Source organism: Maniola hyperantus, chromosome 16 (assembly GCF_902806685.2).
Source record: "Maniola hyperantus chromosome 16, iAphHyp1.2, whole genome shotgun sequence".
NCBI classification, from domain to species: domain Eukaryota; kingdom Metazoa; phylum Arthropoda; class Insecta; order Lepidoptera; family Nymphalidae; genus Maniola; species Maniola hyperantus.
This window is the reverse complement of record NC_048551.1, coordinates 5222394-5241747: the sequence shown is the minus strand read 5'-3', so window position 1 is coordinate 5241747 and position 19354 is coordinate 5222394. Positions and strand designations below refer to the sequence as shown.

Sequence of the window (19354 nt, the reverse complement as noted above, 5' to 3'; positions counted from 1 at the left end):
CCCTTATAGAGTTTAATTTTATTCTGTTTCGTTATTGAATTACTACGAGAGAGACTGAGAAGAAAGACTTGGCTTAAATGTATTTTTATTGTTGAGTTACTAATAGTTATATTATCTTTCTCTCGTTTTTCTTATCAACCATATTATGTTCTTAATATTTTTAGATAAGTCATATCTTATCTATCTAGATAGACCGTCACCGTCAGAGATCAAATATTTTGAATTTTAATTTATATTGCCTCAGTAGCACTTACCCGCAGCTCCACCTGTAAATATCAAACTGAATCTCGGCTTTTATTCCTTAAGTGAACACAAAGCGCGTTCCATACAAACGAGGTTTGATTTTTAGTTGAATTTGAAACAATCAAATTCAATGCGTATCTTTGCTTTTATTCCTTAAGAGGAGCGTACATGAAGCGCGCTCCATACAAACGAAGTTTGTTTCTTAAGTTGAAGTTTAAACAATCTCAATGAAGTTTTGTCGTCAGATTTCCGTAAAGATATCAGTTTCAAAGTCACACTTTCATATGAATATATTTTCAGTCTTTGTAACAAATATAAGAATCTAACTTCGTTTGTATGGAGTGCACTCCGATTACACTCGCTTTAGTTTGAGCTATTTCATTACTTTAATTACTATGATGGACTGAAGGTCTATCTAGATATTATAAGGTAGTAATAAAATTATAACATTACTTGTAAGTGCCAATAAAAATATATTTCTTACTAAATTTTCCATTAGAATTGATATTTTCGTAGTAATCGATATTATTCTTGAATAAATTTTTGCGTGTTTAGTAAGTAATCTTAATATATCTGCGTTAAATATTCTTACCTGTCCTTTCTTATATATCAAAAATACTTATACAACATTCTTCTATGTTCATAGAGCCAAAGCACACCATGCTTTTGTCATCTACGATAAGAGATTGAAGGCTGCATCGCCTTACAAAAATATAAAAGAAATATCAAACTATAATGTTAAAAGTATCGTGTGTACTGGCCCTTAGAGTTTTCGTGTCCACATACTGATCACATCTTTACAGAGATCTTTTGTGTAGGTAAATGCTTAGTAAATTTATACAGTAGCCGACAGAAAATATTGCACATCGACCTTTAGAAAGAGATAGCGGTTTCGTACAGCGTTGTCTCTCTCGTTGAGACCGACAAAACGTTACATAGGTATGAGTGACAGAGACAACGCACTACGAAGCTGAAATCTCTTTCTAATAGTCGATGTACAATATTTCCTGCCGGCTACTGTACAAATCAATCGAATATTGTTAATTTCAGCACTGGTACAATATTGTATCTAGTTTGCACAAAACGTTTAAAATGTGGACTATACCAAATCTCTATAAATAAATGTTTGTAATCAAAATAATGGTTTTATTTTAATATTTTTAAATTTTTATTCTATATATTTTCACTTTTATTAATAAAACAGCCTTTTTTATCATTACTGATTGATTTGCCAAACTAAAGTTCCCGTAACTCGAACAGCTACCGAAATAATTCGACTTCGTTCAAATATAAAAGAGGTTTTTTTGCAGAGAAAAATTTCCCGAATCTGAATCATTTGCCGAATTTCGAGAGTGGAGCTGTACCATTAGGAACATAGATGGTGGGTGTTCAGAGGAAAAGAAGGCATACGATTATGATCAATCCGTACTAATATTATTAAGTGTGTCTGTCTGTCTGTCTGCTAGCTTTTCACGGCCCAACCGTTCAACCGATTTTGATGAAATTTGGTACAGAGTTAGCTTATTATCTCGGGGAAGGACATAGGCTACTTTTCATCCCGGAAAATTGATGAGTTCCCACGGTTCAAAAATCTAAATCCACGCGGACGAAGTCGCGGGCGTCATCTAGTTTATAATAATTATAAGGCATGGGAAAAAAATACGACCATTTCACTGTATAGTAAGTTTTATATTCTTTATTTTCTTCAAAACACACCATACACTGCTCATTGAAAGAGGGTCTTCAAACACCTTATAGCTATAGTTGCTCTCTATTGTATGGAAAATCCCATCTGAAAAAAATAAAAATTAAGCTCATTTATATGTCAACCTAATCCCAAAATCATGTCAGGAGTGGGCGTTTGTCAAATTAAATTTTGAGTCACCAACCAATCACAAACGAAACTATGTTGTCGATTTGAATTTCGAATGTTTTTCAACATTTCACATTCAACATGTTTGTGATTGGTTGGTGACTCAAAATGGTTAAAACCCAATGAGATTTTTGTCTCTGTCATTTGTGTGGGATTACGTAACAGAGGGAGCGCTATACTAACTTCTTTCCGTGGATAGAGTATTGTGGACTTCAACTTCTTTGTTCAATTTCACTTTAACTACGTATAGTACGCGACAGGTCGAGATGGCAATCGGATAGGGAACACCCCGCACAGCCCCTGCGCTAACCCGGTGCGAGTGATGTGTAATAAACCCCGATAGCCATCTGGACCTGTCGGGTAGGTATACGAAACTGCTATGTCGTATGAGGTAAGGAGCTTACCTTAGGAGCATGCTCAGTGAGGCAAGTCGCCAGGAGAGCTGCCCTTTCACAACCGCTATCATCGCTGAGCGATTCGTCGTTAACTAAAAAAATCCAAATGTCAAGTTAAAAATCTTTTAATAGGGTCTTGTAAAATACTAAACGGGTAAGAACCTAACCTAACTCTAGTTCTATCCACTCAATTAATTCATAGTAAAGGTACGATGACTTTATTTGAAATTATTTTTTCGTCGGCTAATTTTGGTCCTGAACGTATCACATAAGAGACAGCTCGAGGTTGTGATTTCTGCGTCAACCTCGAACTCCTACATAACCTACATTAATGTTACTTATAAGTATACTGTGACTGGCCCACTTGGGCTAGTTTCTCTAGGTAACCTAACTCTTTGTTTGAAATTTTGCCATTTAATGGCACCAAACCTCGAGTTCTTGATTAATCTGAAATGGCACCGATTCTAGTTTACGCCCTACTGGGCGTACCTATTGCTAGGTGTTAAGTAATGCCGACTCTATTAAATTTCCCGAACTACTAGGCCCTAGTGATATAACAAGGGTAAGAGGTACCTACTAACCTTTTCTGCAAATCTCGTACAGTTTCTTGGAGCTCTCTATTTTTTCTTTGTCACCCTCGTATTCTTTCTCCGACATTTTAATCGAGCTGCTTTCATCGAACATACCTTTGTCGTCCACCTACAAAGTGATTTTTTTTATTAAACAGTTTCTTCTTTATTTTAGGTCTCTCTATTAGTTGGTAAAGCTGTACAGGTTTTGATGTGAAACGATCCCAAGGAGTATATTGTACCATTCGGGCAGGTGAGAGTGACTTGGCCGACAGGATGTTAGCGTGGCCCATTATACCACGTAGTAAGTATTATTAATTCAATGATTATACCCCATAAATTTTTTAATCGACCAGTATTCTAGGTTCTAACCCCTCGGTTGCAAGAACGCGCGGCGGAAGCAACACTGTGATGTGATGCTCATTCAGTCAATTTTTAGGTCCAGAACGTTCACCACATGAGTGGCAATTAAACCTATAGGAAGAGCAGTAAGATGGTCGCTCATTGAAGAAGTGTCCAGCGATAACGGTTACTGGTCTTTGGGATTATGATTATGTGCAGTCGTTACTCGACTTTTAAAAAAAAAATTTTGAAGGCCGGAGTGGCCTGCGCAGCGCGTCGCTTCGCGTCAAAATGTTTATCTAAGTATGCCGCGACGCGCAGTGCAGCGCTGCTCTAGTGCGACATGCACCTTACGAAATGATTGAATGAATGAATTAAGAAGAAGGAGAAATAATATCTTGACGCTTTGTGCAGCGCTGCTACTGTGCAGTCCGGCCTTGAACGTTAAAACTTTCATCAAGCAAACCGGCCAAGTGCGAGTCAGGCTCGCGCAATGAGGGTTTCGTAGTTCTGAATGAAGAATCTGTAGTACAGCCGTATTTTTTCGACATTTGGCACGATAATTCAAAAACTATGATACATAAAAATAAATAAAAATCTGTTTTAGAATGCACAGGCGAATACCTTTCATATGATACCCCACTTGATATAGTTATCTTATTTCAAAAATGTATGTAATATAAATAATACTAATTATTAGTTCATGACCACAATTTAATTTTTTTGTGTGATGTGATCACAAATTCACGATTTTCAGATTTTTCCCCGAATGTCTGCTATAAGACCTATCTACCTACCAAATTTCATGATTCTAGGTCAACGGGAAGTAGTAGGAAGTTCTTGACAGACCGACAGACAACAAAGTGATCCTATAAGAGTTCCGTTTTTCCTTTTGAGGTACGGAACTCTAAAAATGGTAATAAATAAGTAGTTTTCAGCTCACCATTCCTTTTTTATGTAAAACACATTTGACCAGACACTTGGCGTTCATGTTATCCGGGATTTTGTGGTCCTTTATATTCTGAAACTCGTCTCCGGACACCGGGATTTCCTTGCTGCATATCACAGCTTGTTCGACGAACTCTCTCTTGATCTCTTGATCAGTTCGTGCCTGAAAGATGGTAACCAAGCATCAGGTTGACAAGTGAGTATGAAAGTAAAAGTTATTTCCACGTACCTACCTAGATAGTAGTTAGGAGGGTGGTGAAAAAAAAGTTGTTATACTAGATTGATGAAGTTTTTTTACCCATTGCCTATCCCTGCCTTGCATACTTCTACTGGTATCATAGTGAGTTGTCGCTCCCGATTATTATGACAGCTAATCTATCTATAGGTACGGCATCAGTACCCTTATTATAAATGCGAAAGTGTGTTTGTTTGTTGGTTTGTCCTTCAATCACGTCGCAACTGTGCAACGGATTGACGTGATTTTTTGCATGTGAATAGAATGACCTGGAGAGTGACATAGACTTTTTATCCCGGAAAATCAAAGAGTTCCCACGGGATTTTTAAACAACCTAATTCCACGCGAATGAAGTCGCGGGCATCAGCTAGTACCTACTCATATAAATGCGAAATGCGTCTGTCTTCCGTTATCACGGCCCATTCGTTTTTGGCTAAGAATTCCCACGAGAGTTTAAAAACCTAACTAAGAGTTAACAGACGAGGGTCCAACTTGGACCAAACAGTCATGAGAGATCGCAGTCAAAGTCCACGGACTACTTATATTATTATATATTTTATTGTCATATTACATACTGGGGATAGAATAATCTGTCCCAGAATAATAAGAAACACTTACGAAAGACGCCCCGATAAAGCAACAGAAAACCACAAGTCGACCAAATGCCATTTTCGGTATGTTACTGATCGTACACTAAATCGTTTTTTGTCCAAAATATCTTTTTATACTAACTTGTAAATCGCTCAACCAGGGGTTATTATATAAAATGGCTTTAAAATATTGTTTGTTTAAAAGGCGATTAGGGGTTTAAGTACCTAATTTATTGCGTGTAATACCCTAATGATGGCATTTTTGCGAGCTATTGTAAGGGTGGTAAATTGAGCGGAATAGAAATATACCCGGATACGGAATAATCTACCACCTTACAAAGATTAGAGGAAAATAATAATTTACTTTACTTGATCTATCTACCTAGTCAAGAATAGAAGCTAGCCGTCGACTCCCTTGTAATGTATATGAGGTGTTATAAATGAAATTTGCTAGATGTTAGGCAAAATTGTTTTTAATGTAACTTTTACCGGGGTCGCTTAATACATAGTGATGGCTAATAATGCTTAGTTATTCTAGCTTAATGCCAAGACTTAATTTAGATACATTAGAATGCCTTAGGTAGATAGTACATAAAATCTATGTTTTAAATTTAAGATGCCATTGGCATGGAATAGACAATGACACAGTAAAATTCATAAAATTGTTTCAAAATAAAAGCTCAGTAGTAAAGACAGGGTTCTTACTGTACACATACACTAAGAAGGTTCACTAAACTGTTGCAGGATACAAACATTTGCTTACTTGTAGGTGCGAAGACTGCAAGGTAGCTGGACGGCATCGGCCAAGATCCAAAACTCAATTTATTTGATTCTTCACAACCGAAATGTTTCATTACAAAGATTTTCACCAAGTCTTATCCATAGCAATTAAGTTGTCAACGTGAATGTGCAAAAGAAATAAATACGAAAACCGAAAACGCAAACGGAAAACTAAAACGGAAAACTGAAGCTAAACGTAAAACGTAAACGTAAACGTAAACCCTGTAACAAAGAAAAACAAGATTATAATTTGTGCTGTGTGAAAATTTCGACACGTGGAATTTTCCCGATCAAACACAACTCACCTATTGAACTCCTGGCCACCAATGGTTTTCAGAAGTCCACCCACAACCCATTATCCTCATTTATTTGGGAAGTTAAAATAACTGGAACTGAAAGAAATCATGAGATTAGGATTTTCTCTAACCAAACCGCCATTTTGTCGAATCCACATTACTTGATTTTTCACTCACCATAACTGATGAAACATTGAAAATACGTTAGGATGACTAAAATTTATGACTATTGTATTTTTCCAGGCGAAGCCATGGGCGAAAAGAAGTGAGATTTTCCTGGAACGAAAAAAAATTCGTCTTCACATGTTGACTCCAGGAAAATTCTAAATCTCAGCAATCGGTGTTGCCAGACGCAACCCGAGTGTGGCCGCTCTCAGTTAGTTTGATCATAAAGCCAATTCATTTTTGAATATTTGCGGAACCTAAGGATATATTATAAGAACCGTTTTGTTAATGACTTAACAATAAACAAATGATATTATGGTTTTATTTAATTATTTTGTTTTATTTTTACGACAATTGACAACGAAGCAAACGCCATCTATTGTGGCTCGAATGAACTCTGAACATCGACCCACGCGTAGTTCTGCACCTTGATGCTAGGTGGCACCAACATACTTTGAACAAAATAGATTTTAATTAAAAGCGAAACGCTAATTAGTAGTTCAAAATTTACAACGTCACAATACTTCCCCTCCTACGAAAAGGTTCAACAGGTTGAACCACGCTGCCCTCAGCGTCATCCAACAACTACTAACAATTTGCCTGAAACAAACAAACAAAAAAAACACAGAAGTTACGCGTGAACGCACATCTACTACTAACAAGGAAAATTGTCTAACAAAATAAATATACTGAAAACAGTGTAAGGTTTTATACATTATACTTAACTACACAACCCTAACTTCTAAAAAGAATATATACAAAAAAACTTCATGGTGTCTAAGACACTTGAGTGGAAACATCTTGGCATCATTCTTCAGCTGACTGATAGAATGCGTCTAGGCCTACGGTGGTTCACTCTTTTAAACTACCATCTTAATATTTGTTACTCAACAAATACGGAAAAACTGGTTGTGAACGGGTCCATCTTATATGGCAACCGTTCTCTATCCCATTCGGAAAAATAAAACCGAATCAAAATCGGAATATGAGAAAAAAAAAACGAAATAACTCTCCTAGAAAATAGATCTCGGAACAGAATCGGAAAAATAACAGAAATGATCCATTATCTAGAAGGAAAACGAAAACAAAACACAAAACCCCCCCTTTTCGTTATGCCCAAAGTACGATATTTGCATTTTTACTTTCTCAACCGGTTGGTCTACCACAAGCATTCCCATCATCACATATTCATCCCTACATACATCCACTACATTCATCCTCAACTGAACCATGGTAATGTAACTGTTAATTCAGAACATCACTACACTCATACAAATTCCTAATTGAATATTGATAACTTAAATATTCAAACAGTTTAGACCAAACTAAGTAATGGCAAATATCTACTTCTTAATATCCTTAATATGCCAAGTGCCTATTGGGTGGTTGTCAGCTACTCTAACTAGTTCGTAAACCAAAGGTGACAAAACCTTGACAACCCTGCACTTTTCATACTTAGGTGCCAGCTTAGCTGCGAAAAAATTTGTAGCGTCGCTTTGTGGATAGGTCTTTTTCCACACTATATCCCCAACAGAATAGCTTGCAGACCTACGCCTTAAGTTGTAATGCGTTGCATACTCTGCATGAGCCTGAAACAAATTTCTCCTAACCTGACCAAATATGTCCTCCAAAGATCCAAACTTTCCTGCGTATTCCTCCCTTGGAATTCCGGCCTCGTACTCCTTATCCGTGTCCTTATAGAAGGAACCATTTAAAACCGGTTCTCTAGCGTGGACAAGGAAGAACGGGGAGAATCCAGTGGATTCATTAACCGCACTGTTTATGGCGAACTGGACCTTGTACAGGTTTTCGTCCCAGGACCTGTGGTTATCTTTCACAAAAGCGGCTACAGCAGTCATAACAACCTTATTGTACCTCTCAACAAGGTTAACTTGCGGAGTGTACAGTGGTGTGTAGTGTAATTTCGGAATATTATAACGCTTAATGAGATTACGGAATTCAGATCCTGTAAATTGGGACCCATTGTCCACAATCACAGTCTCTGGAACACTATGGTTCAAGAATACAAAATTCTCTAGCGCTTTAACAACAGCGGCACCTGTGGCACGCCGTAACGGAAACAACATTGTATATTTCGAAAAACAACACGTCACCACAAAAAGAAATGTAAATCCTGATTTAGACCTAGGCAAAGGTCCGACTAAATCAGCCGAAATGACCTGAAAAGGTCTCTCGCAGACTTTAGGCTTCCCTAGCAGACCTGGAGTGGCTGATGTCGTGTGTTTATACGCAGAGCAAGTATCACAATTCTTAACGTACTCAACCACGTCCTTATACATACCACGCCAAAAATATCTGAGGGATAATCTGCGATGAGTTTTGAACACACCAAAATGACCTGCAGTTGCGTCTGCATGGTTTTGTTGCATAATTCTAAGGATGTCGTTCTTGTGGACTACCTCTTTCCAGTCGAACTCACTGAGAAGCTGGTATTTACATTTACTGTAACGATATAGTTTATCGTTCAAAATACTAAAATTCGGAAAATTTGCTGGATTGATTTTACAGCCATTAAATGTTTTGTCATACCAGTCATCTACCAAAACTTGTTGACTAGAGTTATCATCACGATCACCAACTACATCTACGTGTATGAGTCTCGACAAGGTATCCGGAACTACATTATCACAACCCTTCCTATGTTCGATAACAAAATTATACTGTGATAATCTACAACCCCATCTGGCGAGTCGTCCTGAGGGATTTTCTAAATTTAAGAACCACTTTAGGGATGCATGGTCTGTGATAATTGTGACTGGCTTGGAACCAAAATAAGCCTGAAATTTCTCCACTGCAAAAATCACAGCTAGAGCCTCGCGTTCCGTCGCGCTGTAATTCCTTTCGTTTTTATTTAGGCTCCTACTGACATACGCAATGGGATGATCGCAACCATCGGTTTCTTGCGTCAGCATACCGCCAACACCATATGCAGAAGCATCACAATGTATTTTGAATGGTTTTTCAAAATTCGGTACCGCAAGAACAGGTGCGGTTACCAACGCATTCTTCAATGTATTAAATGCTACCTCTGCCTGTTCGCTCCACTCAAATTTAGGTGCGTTCTTTCCTTTACTCGTTAGTCTATTGAGTGGTGCAGCGATGGTTGAAAAATTCCTAATAAAGCGCCTGTACCAAGAACAAGTGCCTAGGAAAATCTTTACCTCCTGTGCAGTTTTTGGGGTCGGAAAGTTCAAAACTGCGGCAACTTTTCCAGGATCTGTGCGTAAACCAAATTCATCCACTATATACCCTAAATATTTCAAAGAGTTTCGAAAAAAATTACATTTATCAAAATTTATGGATAGTTGAGCCATTTTTAGTTTATCCAGAACTCTGTTTAATAAAATTAAATGGGTTTCAAAATCAGCAGAACAAATAACAATATCATCTATATAACAAAATACTATTCCATTTTCAATATCACTACAAAAATTTTGATTAAATAACTGGTCCATTAACCTCTGCTGTCGTGCTGGTGCACCGCATAGGCCAAACGGCATGACTTTAAATTTGAATAACCCTCTACCAGGAACTGTAAAACTGGTTTTTTCCTGAGAGTCGTCAGCTAACGGAATTTGCCAGAAACTTGAACTTAAATCAATCGATGATAAAAACCTTGCCTCTTTCAAGCTATCTAGAATTTGTGGAATGTACGGTATTGAGTATGAATCCCCCTTTGTCACTGAATTTAATTTCCTGCAATCTAGGCAAAATCTCCAGTCTCCATTTGCCTTTTTCACTAAAATTGCTGGGTTATTCCAAGGGCTTTCACTCGGAGTAACTACGTCCATTTCCAGCATCCTATCTAACTCTTTACTTAAAGCTTCCTTCTTTTCGGGAGAAAGTGGATATTGTTTTATTTTTATTGGCAAGGCATCACCGGTGTCAATAACATGTTCAATTAATTTTGTTCTACCCAATCCAATTTTCTCTGAAGAAATATCTAAAAATTTATTTACTACAGACTGGGCTAATTCTTTCTGTTGAGATGATAAGTTTTCAAAAGAAGTGATGGTATGAATTTGTTTATTATCAATCGCACAAATATTGTAAAATTGAGAAGGTGCCTTAATTAATTCTAAATTATCAAAAATGCCAGGGGCTAACTGAAATGTTTTCCAAAAGTCACAGCCAAAAATAACATCCGCTATTATAGAGGGTACTACAAAAAATTTTATTATGTGAGTTACGGAATTATAAGTAATCGGAATAAACATATAACCCATGCAATCAAGTTTGTCTCCATTTGCCACTGAAAATGTGGTATCAATACTGCTATGCAATTTATAACCGAATCTCAAAAAAACCTTGTGCGCCTGGTTACCCAAAATTGACGCGCAAGCACCGGAATCTAGTAAACCTGTAATCTCAAAACCGTCAACAAAAACCTTTAAATGTGGCCTAAAGTCTCGTTTATCCACTGAATACAGAACTGTGTCAGGTAAAAGGGATGTTTTGTTGTTAATGACCAAGTTCTTTACTTGTGTCTCTGCACAGTTCTTACTAATTAGTTTTTTGAATTTTTGTCCGGAGCGGGTTTACTAATCGCCTTTTTACTACAACTTGGACATGTCTTTACTGTAAAGTTCTGACGTCCACACGAAAAACATCTAATAAATTTCGGAACTGTCCTGCAAAATTTAAAGGAATGGTTACCCTTGCCGCACTTGTAACATAGTTGTTTATTTGTTTTCGTAAAATTAGTGCCTTTACTTGTATCAACCTTAGGTGCAGGTGTGACTGAAAGTGTGTTTATCTGTTTTGTCACTTGTTTGTAAGCAAACTCTGAACTTAAAGTTGCCTTACTGTTAGTAGGCTCAGAAAATAAGGCGGAACGCTGCCTCGCAGCCTCTAGTTTGCGACACTTTTCCTTCAACATTGCGACAGACTTAATGTCAACAAGAGCTAATTGTTCTGAGTAAAAAGGGCGAATATTATGTAATAAAATTTGTAACTTTTGTTCTTCGGAAAGTGGTGTTGACAACCTTGAAAACATGCAAAACATTACAGCGAAATAGATAGACACAGGTTCTTCAGAGCCTTGTGTTCTTGCTCGAATTTCACCTAGCAACCTGTAGTCATAATCTACTGCATCAAATTCCTCTAAAAATAAAGTTTTCAATTCTGACCAAGACGAAACTTGACATTTGTTGCCTCTGTACCATAACAATGCTCGGCCTGTAAAAAGATGAAATGCAGAAACAAATAATTTTCCATCTGAAACGCCATAAGATCTTTTATATTCCTCAACGCGTTCGATGAAACTGCGCGGATCACCCTGTCCGTTGAAATTTAACTTCCACTTGGCCACATTTTTATCACCAGTGCAGTCAACGGCGGTACTCTCGGAATCCAGTGATTCGTCGTGAGACGACTCATTGTCAGCATCTAATCTGGAAATCAAACTCTGCAACTTTGTATGTAATTCACTCTTCCTACTTATTAAGCTGAGTTCGGAACACTGTATTCTCAAAATTCTAAAGTACAAATGTGAAGCTAAAGCTTTAGACCTACAGAGGGCATGTCTATCTTTAGTGTCAGAACACTTTTTTAATAAATCTTCTAAGTCTTGAAGTTTTTTAGTAATAACCCCTAACTCACTTTCAGAAGAGAAATCTGTCTCTAAAATTGATTCAGAAGGAATTTCCTGAATTAATTGTTTTAACTGTTTCTTTAAACCTAGCACTGTAGGTGCTGGAGTTTCGGAACGAATGGATACCTCATAACACAATTCGTCCTTCAAAAGTGAATGAAACTGGGCAAAAGTCTGTTCCATTGTGTTAAGTCAAAACACATTTAACAAAATATCGAGCTTGTGTAACTGTCTATGTTTAGCCTTATACCAATTGGTTAAACACAAACACAAAAGAAGTTATTTAAACTATTAAATATACACAAGCAAAACACACAACAAAAACAATATTCTTAAGTCTATCCTAACCTATTTTATCAATTATGTTCCTATTCCAAAATATTGTTAATAATACAAGCACATATTATTACTATAGTAAACAAAATATAACAAAATAAAACTTCCCAAAATTGAATAAATGATTGTAAGGTGCAGTATCACCTTTATGAGTACACAGTGTGTTACAACCTTTACAATTACAAAAGTAAACAGGCAACAAAGTTGCAATGAACTCTGACTAGCATATTATCTTTCAAAAAAAAAACAAAGAGATTGTGCAATGGTTTGATGACTGTTACTTTACACTTTTAACACATAACCTAAAATACAACAAAATCTGTTTCTAAATGTCACTTTAAACTACCAGCATTCACTTAAACTTAACATGTTTTGTGTGTGAAGTAGCTTTTATCATAACCTTAACACAGCTCTAAACAAAATTTCAACAAAATAATGAAGTATCAAGTCACTGAAAAAAAAAATTGTTCATAACTTCATACTTGAACTTAATGTAATCTCTGAATATAGTTTATATATTTAGTTTCACAAGTTGTAACTCTTAGTATTTATAAATGTATGTGTGTAACTAGTTAACAGGACATAGCGTTTCAAAACTTTAATTATACTAAGTTACCGGAATTTTCAAACATAAGATGTACTTACTATTGAAAGCAATACCCAACAACAACTCAGTTAAGCAATGTTTATTACTAAACTGAAGGCAAACATTCACTTATACACCTCCAAGGTAAGTCAAATAACATAATTGAACGGCATAAGCACCATTTATAATGTGTTAATTAAATAAGAAAAAAAAACCAATGTTGGACTATACTCAGAAAATTACTTAAACTATCAAACAAAATTTCTAACTATTAGTTATTATTTAGTTAGTTAACCATAAAAACAGCCTAGTGCTCTTTGCAATGTGTCACTACTTAGAAAATTGTACAATCAGCGGAGTACATTTCATAAAATTCACAAAATTTCTCAAAATATACTGAAATAACTATATAAAAAAACGTTCGGGCGCCATTTGTAAGGGTGGTAAATTGAGCGGAATAGAAATATACCCGGATACGGAATAATCTACCACCTTACAAAGATTAGAGGAAAATAATAATTTACTTTACTTGATCTATCTACCTAGTCAAGAATAGAAGCTAGCCGTCGACTCCCTTGTAATGTATATGAGGTGTTATAAATGAAATTTGCTAGATGTTAGGCAAAATTGTTTTTAATGTAACTTTTACCGGGGTCGCTTAATACATAGTGATGGCTAATAATGCTTAGTTATTCTAGCTTAATGCCAAGACTTAATTTAGATACATTAGAATGCCTTAGGTAGATAGTACATAAAATCTATGTTTTAAATTTAAGATGCCATTGGCATGGAATAGACAATGACACAGTAAAATTCATAAAATTGTTTCAAAATAAAAGCTCAGTAGTAAAGACAGGGTTCTTACTGTACACATACACTAAGAAGGTTCACTAAACTGTTGCAGGATACAAACATTTGCTTACTTGTAGGTGCGAAGACTGCAAGGTAGCTGGACGGCATCGGCCAAGATCCAAAACTCAATTTATTTGATTCTTCACAACCGAAATGTTTCATTACAAAGATTTTCACCAAGTCTTATCCATAGCAATTAAGTTGTCAACGTGAATGTGCAAAAGAAATAAATACGAAAACCGAAAACGCAAACGGAAAACTAAAACGGAAAACTGAAGCTAAACGTAAAACGTAAACGTAAACGTAAACCCTGTAACAAAGAAAAACAAGATTATAATTTGTGCTGTGTGAAAATTTCGACACGTGGAATTTTCCCGATCAAACACAACTCACCTATTGAACTCCTGGCCACCAATGGTTTTCAGAAGTCCACCCACAACCCATTATCCTCATTTATTTGGGAAGTTAAAATAACTGGAACTGAAAGAAATCATGAGATTAGGATTTTCTCTAACCAAACCGCCATTTTGTCGAATCCACATTACTTGATTTTTCACTCACCATAACTGATGAAACATTGAAAATACGTTAGGATGACTAAAATTTATGACTATTGTATTTTTCCAGGCGAAGCCATGGGCGAAAAGAAGTGAGATTTTCCTGGAACGAAAAAAAATTCGTCTTCACATGTTGACTCCAGGAAAATTCTAAATCTCAGCAATCGGTGTTGCCAGACGCAACCCGAGTGTGGCCGCTCTCAGTTAGTTTGATCATAAAGCCAATTCATTTTTGAATATTTGCGGAACCTAAGGATATATTATAAGAACCGTTTTGTTAATGACTTAACAATAAACAAATGATATTATGGTTTTATTTAATTATTTTGTTTTATTTTTACGACAATTGACAACGAAGCAAACGCCATCTATTGTGGCTCGAATGAACTCTGAACATCGACCCACGCGTAGTTCTGCACCTTGATGCTAGGTGGCACCAACATACTTTGAACAAAATAGATTTTAATTAAAAGCGAAACGCTAATTAGTAGTTCAAAATTTACAACGTCACACTATATCTACTTAATCACTAGCACAACATAATGGATATATTCAAAGTTCAAAATAGGGTAGTATTCAAGGATAGGGTGAAATTGGGCAGGCTGAGATCTATAAAGCATACTTAGACATAGTTAAACTAAAACAAGATACATTTTTGCCTCCAACTCATCTGTCATGTTTTAACTCTTAATAAAGTCTGGGTCTCCTCATAAGAAAGCTCAGAATCATTCAGAGAGCGAAGAAGAGAGCTATGCTTTGAGGTGAGCGAATTGGGCTTGATTGAAACGACTGTAAGGTCTCTCCTTTCCAGGAAAGACGTTCCGCCGTTAGATTGGTAGGTACTGTAGGTATTGTTAGACGGCAAAAACTAGGTGATTATATTTATCTGTGGCTTTGCTCTGTGGAGTAGGGAATCTATGTGAAACGTCACTATAAAATGGCGCGTAGAAAGAGCAGTTTGGTCTTGTGCTCTTATAACTAAGAATTACTATGTGAACGCAGTGAATAAAAAAAGCCTTCTAAAGTATATCAAAGTAGTTTTCATTCTAATAGTATGAATTGTTTTTACCAACCCTTTGGGTTTTTCAAAGCTGTTACGGATCAAGAATTACTAATTCTCAAACTATAAAAAACGTACCCACTTACCAAAATATCTAGGTACCACCTACCTACTTTGCTATTATTTACGAATCATCATTTTTGTAAGCGGAAGCTTGTTTATGATCATCATTAGGTAACTCATTATTATTTATCACGTGTTCGATAGCGCATTCATTCATTAAAATCGATGCGATCTCACCTGGTGGTGAATGATGAATCTGTCTAAGATGGAAGCGGGCTAACTTTAAAGGGGTACCTAATACCTATATGGCAGTTTCATCAAATCCATCCATACCCCTGATCGGATTCTACACGGCATCGTATTAGAACGCTAAATGGCTTGGCAGCTTTGCCAGTATGGTAACTAGCCACGATCGAAGCCTCTCACCAGACCAGTCCAGAGACAATTTATAAATTGCCAAATTATTCCGGTCGGGAACCAGGCCCTCCCACTTATAAAGCCACAGCGCTCACCCATGCGCCAGGGAGGTCGTAATTATTGCATTTTTCATACTCATTATCCTGAGATGTGCACTGGCAGTTCAATAAGTGCATTTCAAGACACTTAGGTAGGTACGTTATATTTTTTCCACAATGCAATTGCATATAATTGCGAGCATGTTACGGAAGACATCGAAATAGACGTGAATTAGTAACACTGTGGCGGAAAAAAAAACCGCCAATTTGTTGTAATCTCTCGTCATAATAATTAGGTAGTTTTATAACATTTGTAGGTAGATATAATTAAGCTGTCAAGCTGCGTACCTATACACTATTTTTACGCCAAAAAGCGGTGATAGATGTCGGCTTCCTATTGGCGTCCGCTCAATCCCGCGCGCGCATCTCTAACTATGCCTCAAAATACTATGTATACTCATGTGCCTCTATAACTTTTCAGAGTTATGTGCGTAACTAATAGGTACCTACATATTATTCCAAGCAGCGCAAGTACCTATGCCTCTCTTATCGAGAGTAACATTTTTGTTCCGTTTGCCGGGGAGACCCTGGGGCCATGGAGTCAAATTTTTTTTTATGATACATTTCACCGCGATTAATAGCCTCTGGTGACAGAAGGGCTGGCTCGTTTTTTTGCGCAACGGATAAGCCTGATTGTCCAGCGCGGAAATGCAGCCAGTATTCTTGGCACCATTCCACGCGGGCATGATTTGTATATTTAGTAATTAGATAAGGCTAATTTGGATTTGGTTTGGATAAGGTTAATTGGATTTGTATATTTAGGAAAAAATAGACATCGGGAATCGAATTAAACACAAGCATATTATAATGATAGTTAGGTAGCAGGTAGTTATTATTTTATGGGAAAAAGAAAACTGCAGGGTTGTGGTTGTAAATGCACTTGGTAACGAAGATCGATGCCTCGCAGATGTCTTTGTAAGAATCCGCTGAAAAAGAAAGAAAAACATTATGAAAAATGCTAACGCATATTACAAACAATCTGTAATACTGGCTTCCCACGGTGCGGGATATTGAGTACGGACGCAACGTTGACTGACGCGGGAGTCACTGGTCGCTGGACTCAGGCGGCGGAGACCATGGCGTGTGGACTGTGGAAGTCCCTCCAAGAGATCTATCGGTTGACGATTATGGTGATCACGAGGTAGCTAATTTGTTTAACTTTATCGCATGACTCTCTCATATTGAATGATCGGAAACTAATGTTTGTAAAACACCAATTAATCTTTATGCAACTGCCTCCTTGGTCTGGTGTGTTCGCGCACACACTAATAATTAGTAATCACAATAATCCATAATACCGCGCAGTTGGCTAATCTCTATGGAGATTGGTCGCCGTGGCGGAAATTCGGTCGGGAGGGCGGAGGAAATTAGTAATCTTATATCTAAATAGTCCTATTTACTTACCAACTTTCCTGCAAGCTGTAATAGCGTCTTTAGCTGGTTCTTTAATTTCTTCTGGTAGCAGTAGATCGGCTTGCTTCATCGCTGCCTCGTAGTTCAGTTTATTGTTTTTTATCTGTAAAAGCACAACTGGAGGCTCAATGAAAAAACCGTCTAAATCCATTTTAGTCATTTTTAAAGGGCCGAAAAATCTGTTACCAATTTTGACGGAATGATAACAGACAAAACAAACTTTAAGCCTGAGGCCCAGGTGGGAGCGGGTGCGTCCTGCGGGGCGGGTAGCGGGCGCGATGCCATACATTCCATGCCGCTCGGCACCCGCTCTCGATTAGGTCAATCCGCGCGTCTTCCTTACAATTTCATGTTCTACCTGGCCGCCGCGCCGCGCAGGACGTCTGGGCCGCAGGTTTAAGCTTTTAAAAAGTCGACGAGTCCCTGATAATCTAAATATATAAAATGAAAAGGTGACTGACTGACTGACTGACTGACTGACTGACTGATCTATCAACGTACAGCTCAAACTACTGGACGGATCGGACTGAAATTTGGCATGCAGGTAGCTATTGTGACGTAGGCATCCGCTAAGAAAGGATTTTTGAAAATTCAACCCCTAAGGGTGTGAAATAGCGGTTTGAAATTTGTGTAGTCCACGCGGACGAAGTCGCGAGCATAAGCTAGTTAGTGATAAAATTATGTTTTTGAATACATACCGCATTAGCCATTTTCATGATGCAAGCTACGTAGCACATGACCTCTTTCTCTTCTATGAAGACACCTTCAGAAATCCGATCAACTTTCTCTGAAAGTATAAAGTTACATGACCTTTAGCTGCTTCGGACAGGGCACAGGGAAAATCCGTGCAGGCTCAATTACCTAGTACCAGTTACCTAGTACTATAGTAGGTACCTAATCAGTACAAGGTATTGAATGTGATTGGTCACAATTCAGTTGATACTGTGGACATATTTTACCATTTAATGACGTTTTACATGTAGATATTAATTGGCTTACCATCAGCAACGTTAGTTTTTGGTTGACAGGATTTTCGCATCATCTTTCCCGTTGATCTAAGTTGTTTCATTGTCATCTGAAAAAAATTAGGTTGACAAAATACGTCTTATTTTATGGTCAAAGCTTAGCGGGAATTTGTATCGTAACTTTAATCGTCTGTCATCCAATCGGACCTGAGTTTTTAAACAGTTCCATGTAGCTTCACTTAAAAATATTATGTTTCAAGTTTTCTGAGTCGCCGCGCGCCGCCGAGATTATTGCTGGAGGGTGGTAGATTCTTTCGACGATTCAAAATTATTAAAATTTCATGAATGAATCATGAAAACATTATACTTTTAATGAAATTTGTGTTTTAACTCCTTAATCTTGATGTTGCAGATGGTTGTTTTTGGACCTTAAGTTTAAGTTGTAGTAGGACCTAAACTTCGAGGACTAAAGGATCTGCCGATTGTGACTTACTCTTATATTAGACTTGCCAGTTGCCATTGTGGGTATCCACGATCGCAACTCACAATTACTTACTTAGACTTGCCTAATAGTAATAATACATAATTGCTTATAATATAATTGTACAGGTATCTAAATAATTATTTCTATTTTATAGTTTGAATTTTCGAACTCACCGCGTTACAAAGTGTAAGTGCAACCAGAAATTTAACGATCGCTATAAGAATGGACATGGCCTATTCTCCCAGACCTTGATCTTGTCTATCCACTTATATGAAGTGCGATAATTGATTAATGACAATGCCACATTTAACACTTAGAGTTTTTTTACTAACTCCATACTGATAGAATATTGCGGACGTAGATATCGACTATGGACGTGAAATTTGACCGTTTTTGCCTTAACCCCTTTTGACAAGTAAAAACCATTATACCTACTAAGTATACTATAACAATAATTTAAATAAGTATTGGACTAAGCGCCAGCGCTTACCTTCATTATTTTATAAAAGCTGTAAGTTTCTCTGCGTATTGTC

The 19354-nt window shown here is 37.1% G+C and overlaps 2 protein-coding genes across 2 annotated transcripts; both read right to left on the bottom strand.

The window, feature by feature from the left end:
* Positions 1-1923: 1923 nt before the first annotated feature.
* LOC117989401 (general odorant-binding protein 19d-like) lies at positions 1924-5350 on the bottom strand. Its single transcript, XM_034976757.2, has 5 exons — positions 5224-5350; positions 4366-4533; positions 3093-3210; positions 2521-2603; positions 1924-2035 (listed from the first exon to the last, which is right to left on the bottom strand). Exons 1-5 carry the CDS (start codon positions 5272-5274, stop codon positions 2015-2017), a joined length of 441 nt encoding a protein of 146 aa, XP_034832648.1. The 5' UTR covers positions 5275-5350; the 3' UTR covers positions 1924-2014.
* An 11391-nt stretch (positions 5351-16741) lies between these two features.
* Positions 16742-19119, bottom strand: LOC117989404 (general odorant-binding protein 72-like). The gene is made up of 5 exons (XM_034976761.2): positions 18995-19119; positions 18372-18447; positions 18071-18159; positions 17364-17475; positions 16742-16885 (listed from the first exon to the last, which is right to left on the bottom strand). Exons 1-5 carry the CDS (start codon positions 19049-19051, stop codon positions 16797-16799), a joined length of 423 nt encoding a protein of 140 aa, XP_034832652.1. The 5' UTR covers positions 19052-19119; the 3' UTR covers positions 16742-16796.
* Between the last annotated feature and the right edge of the window lie 235 nt (positions 19120-19354).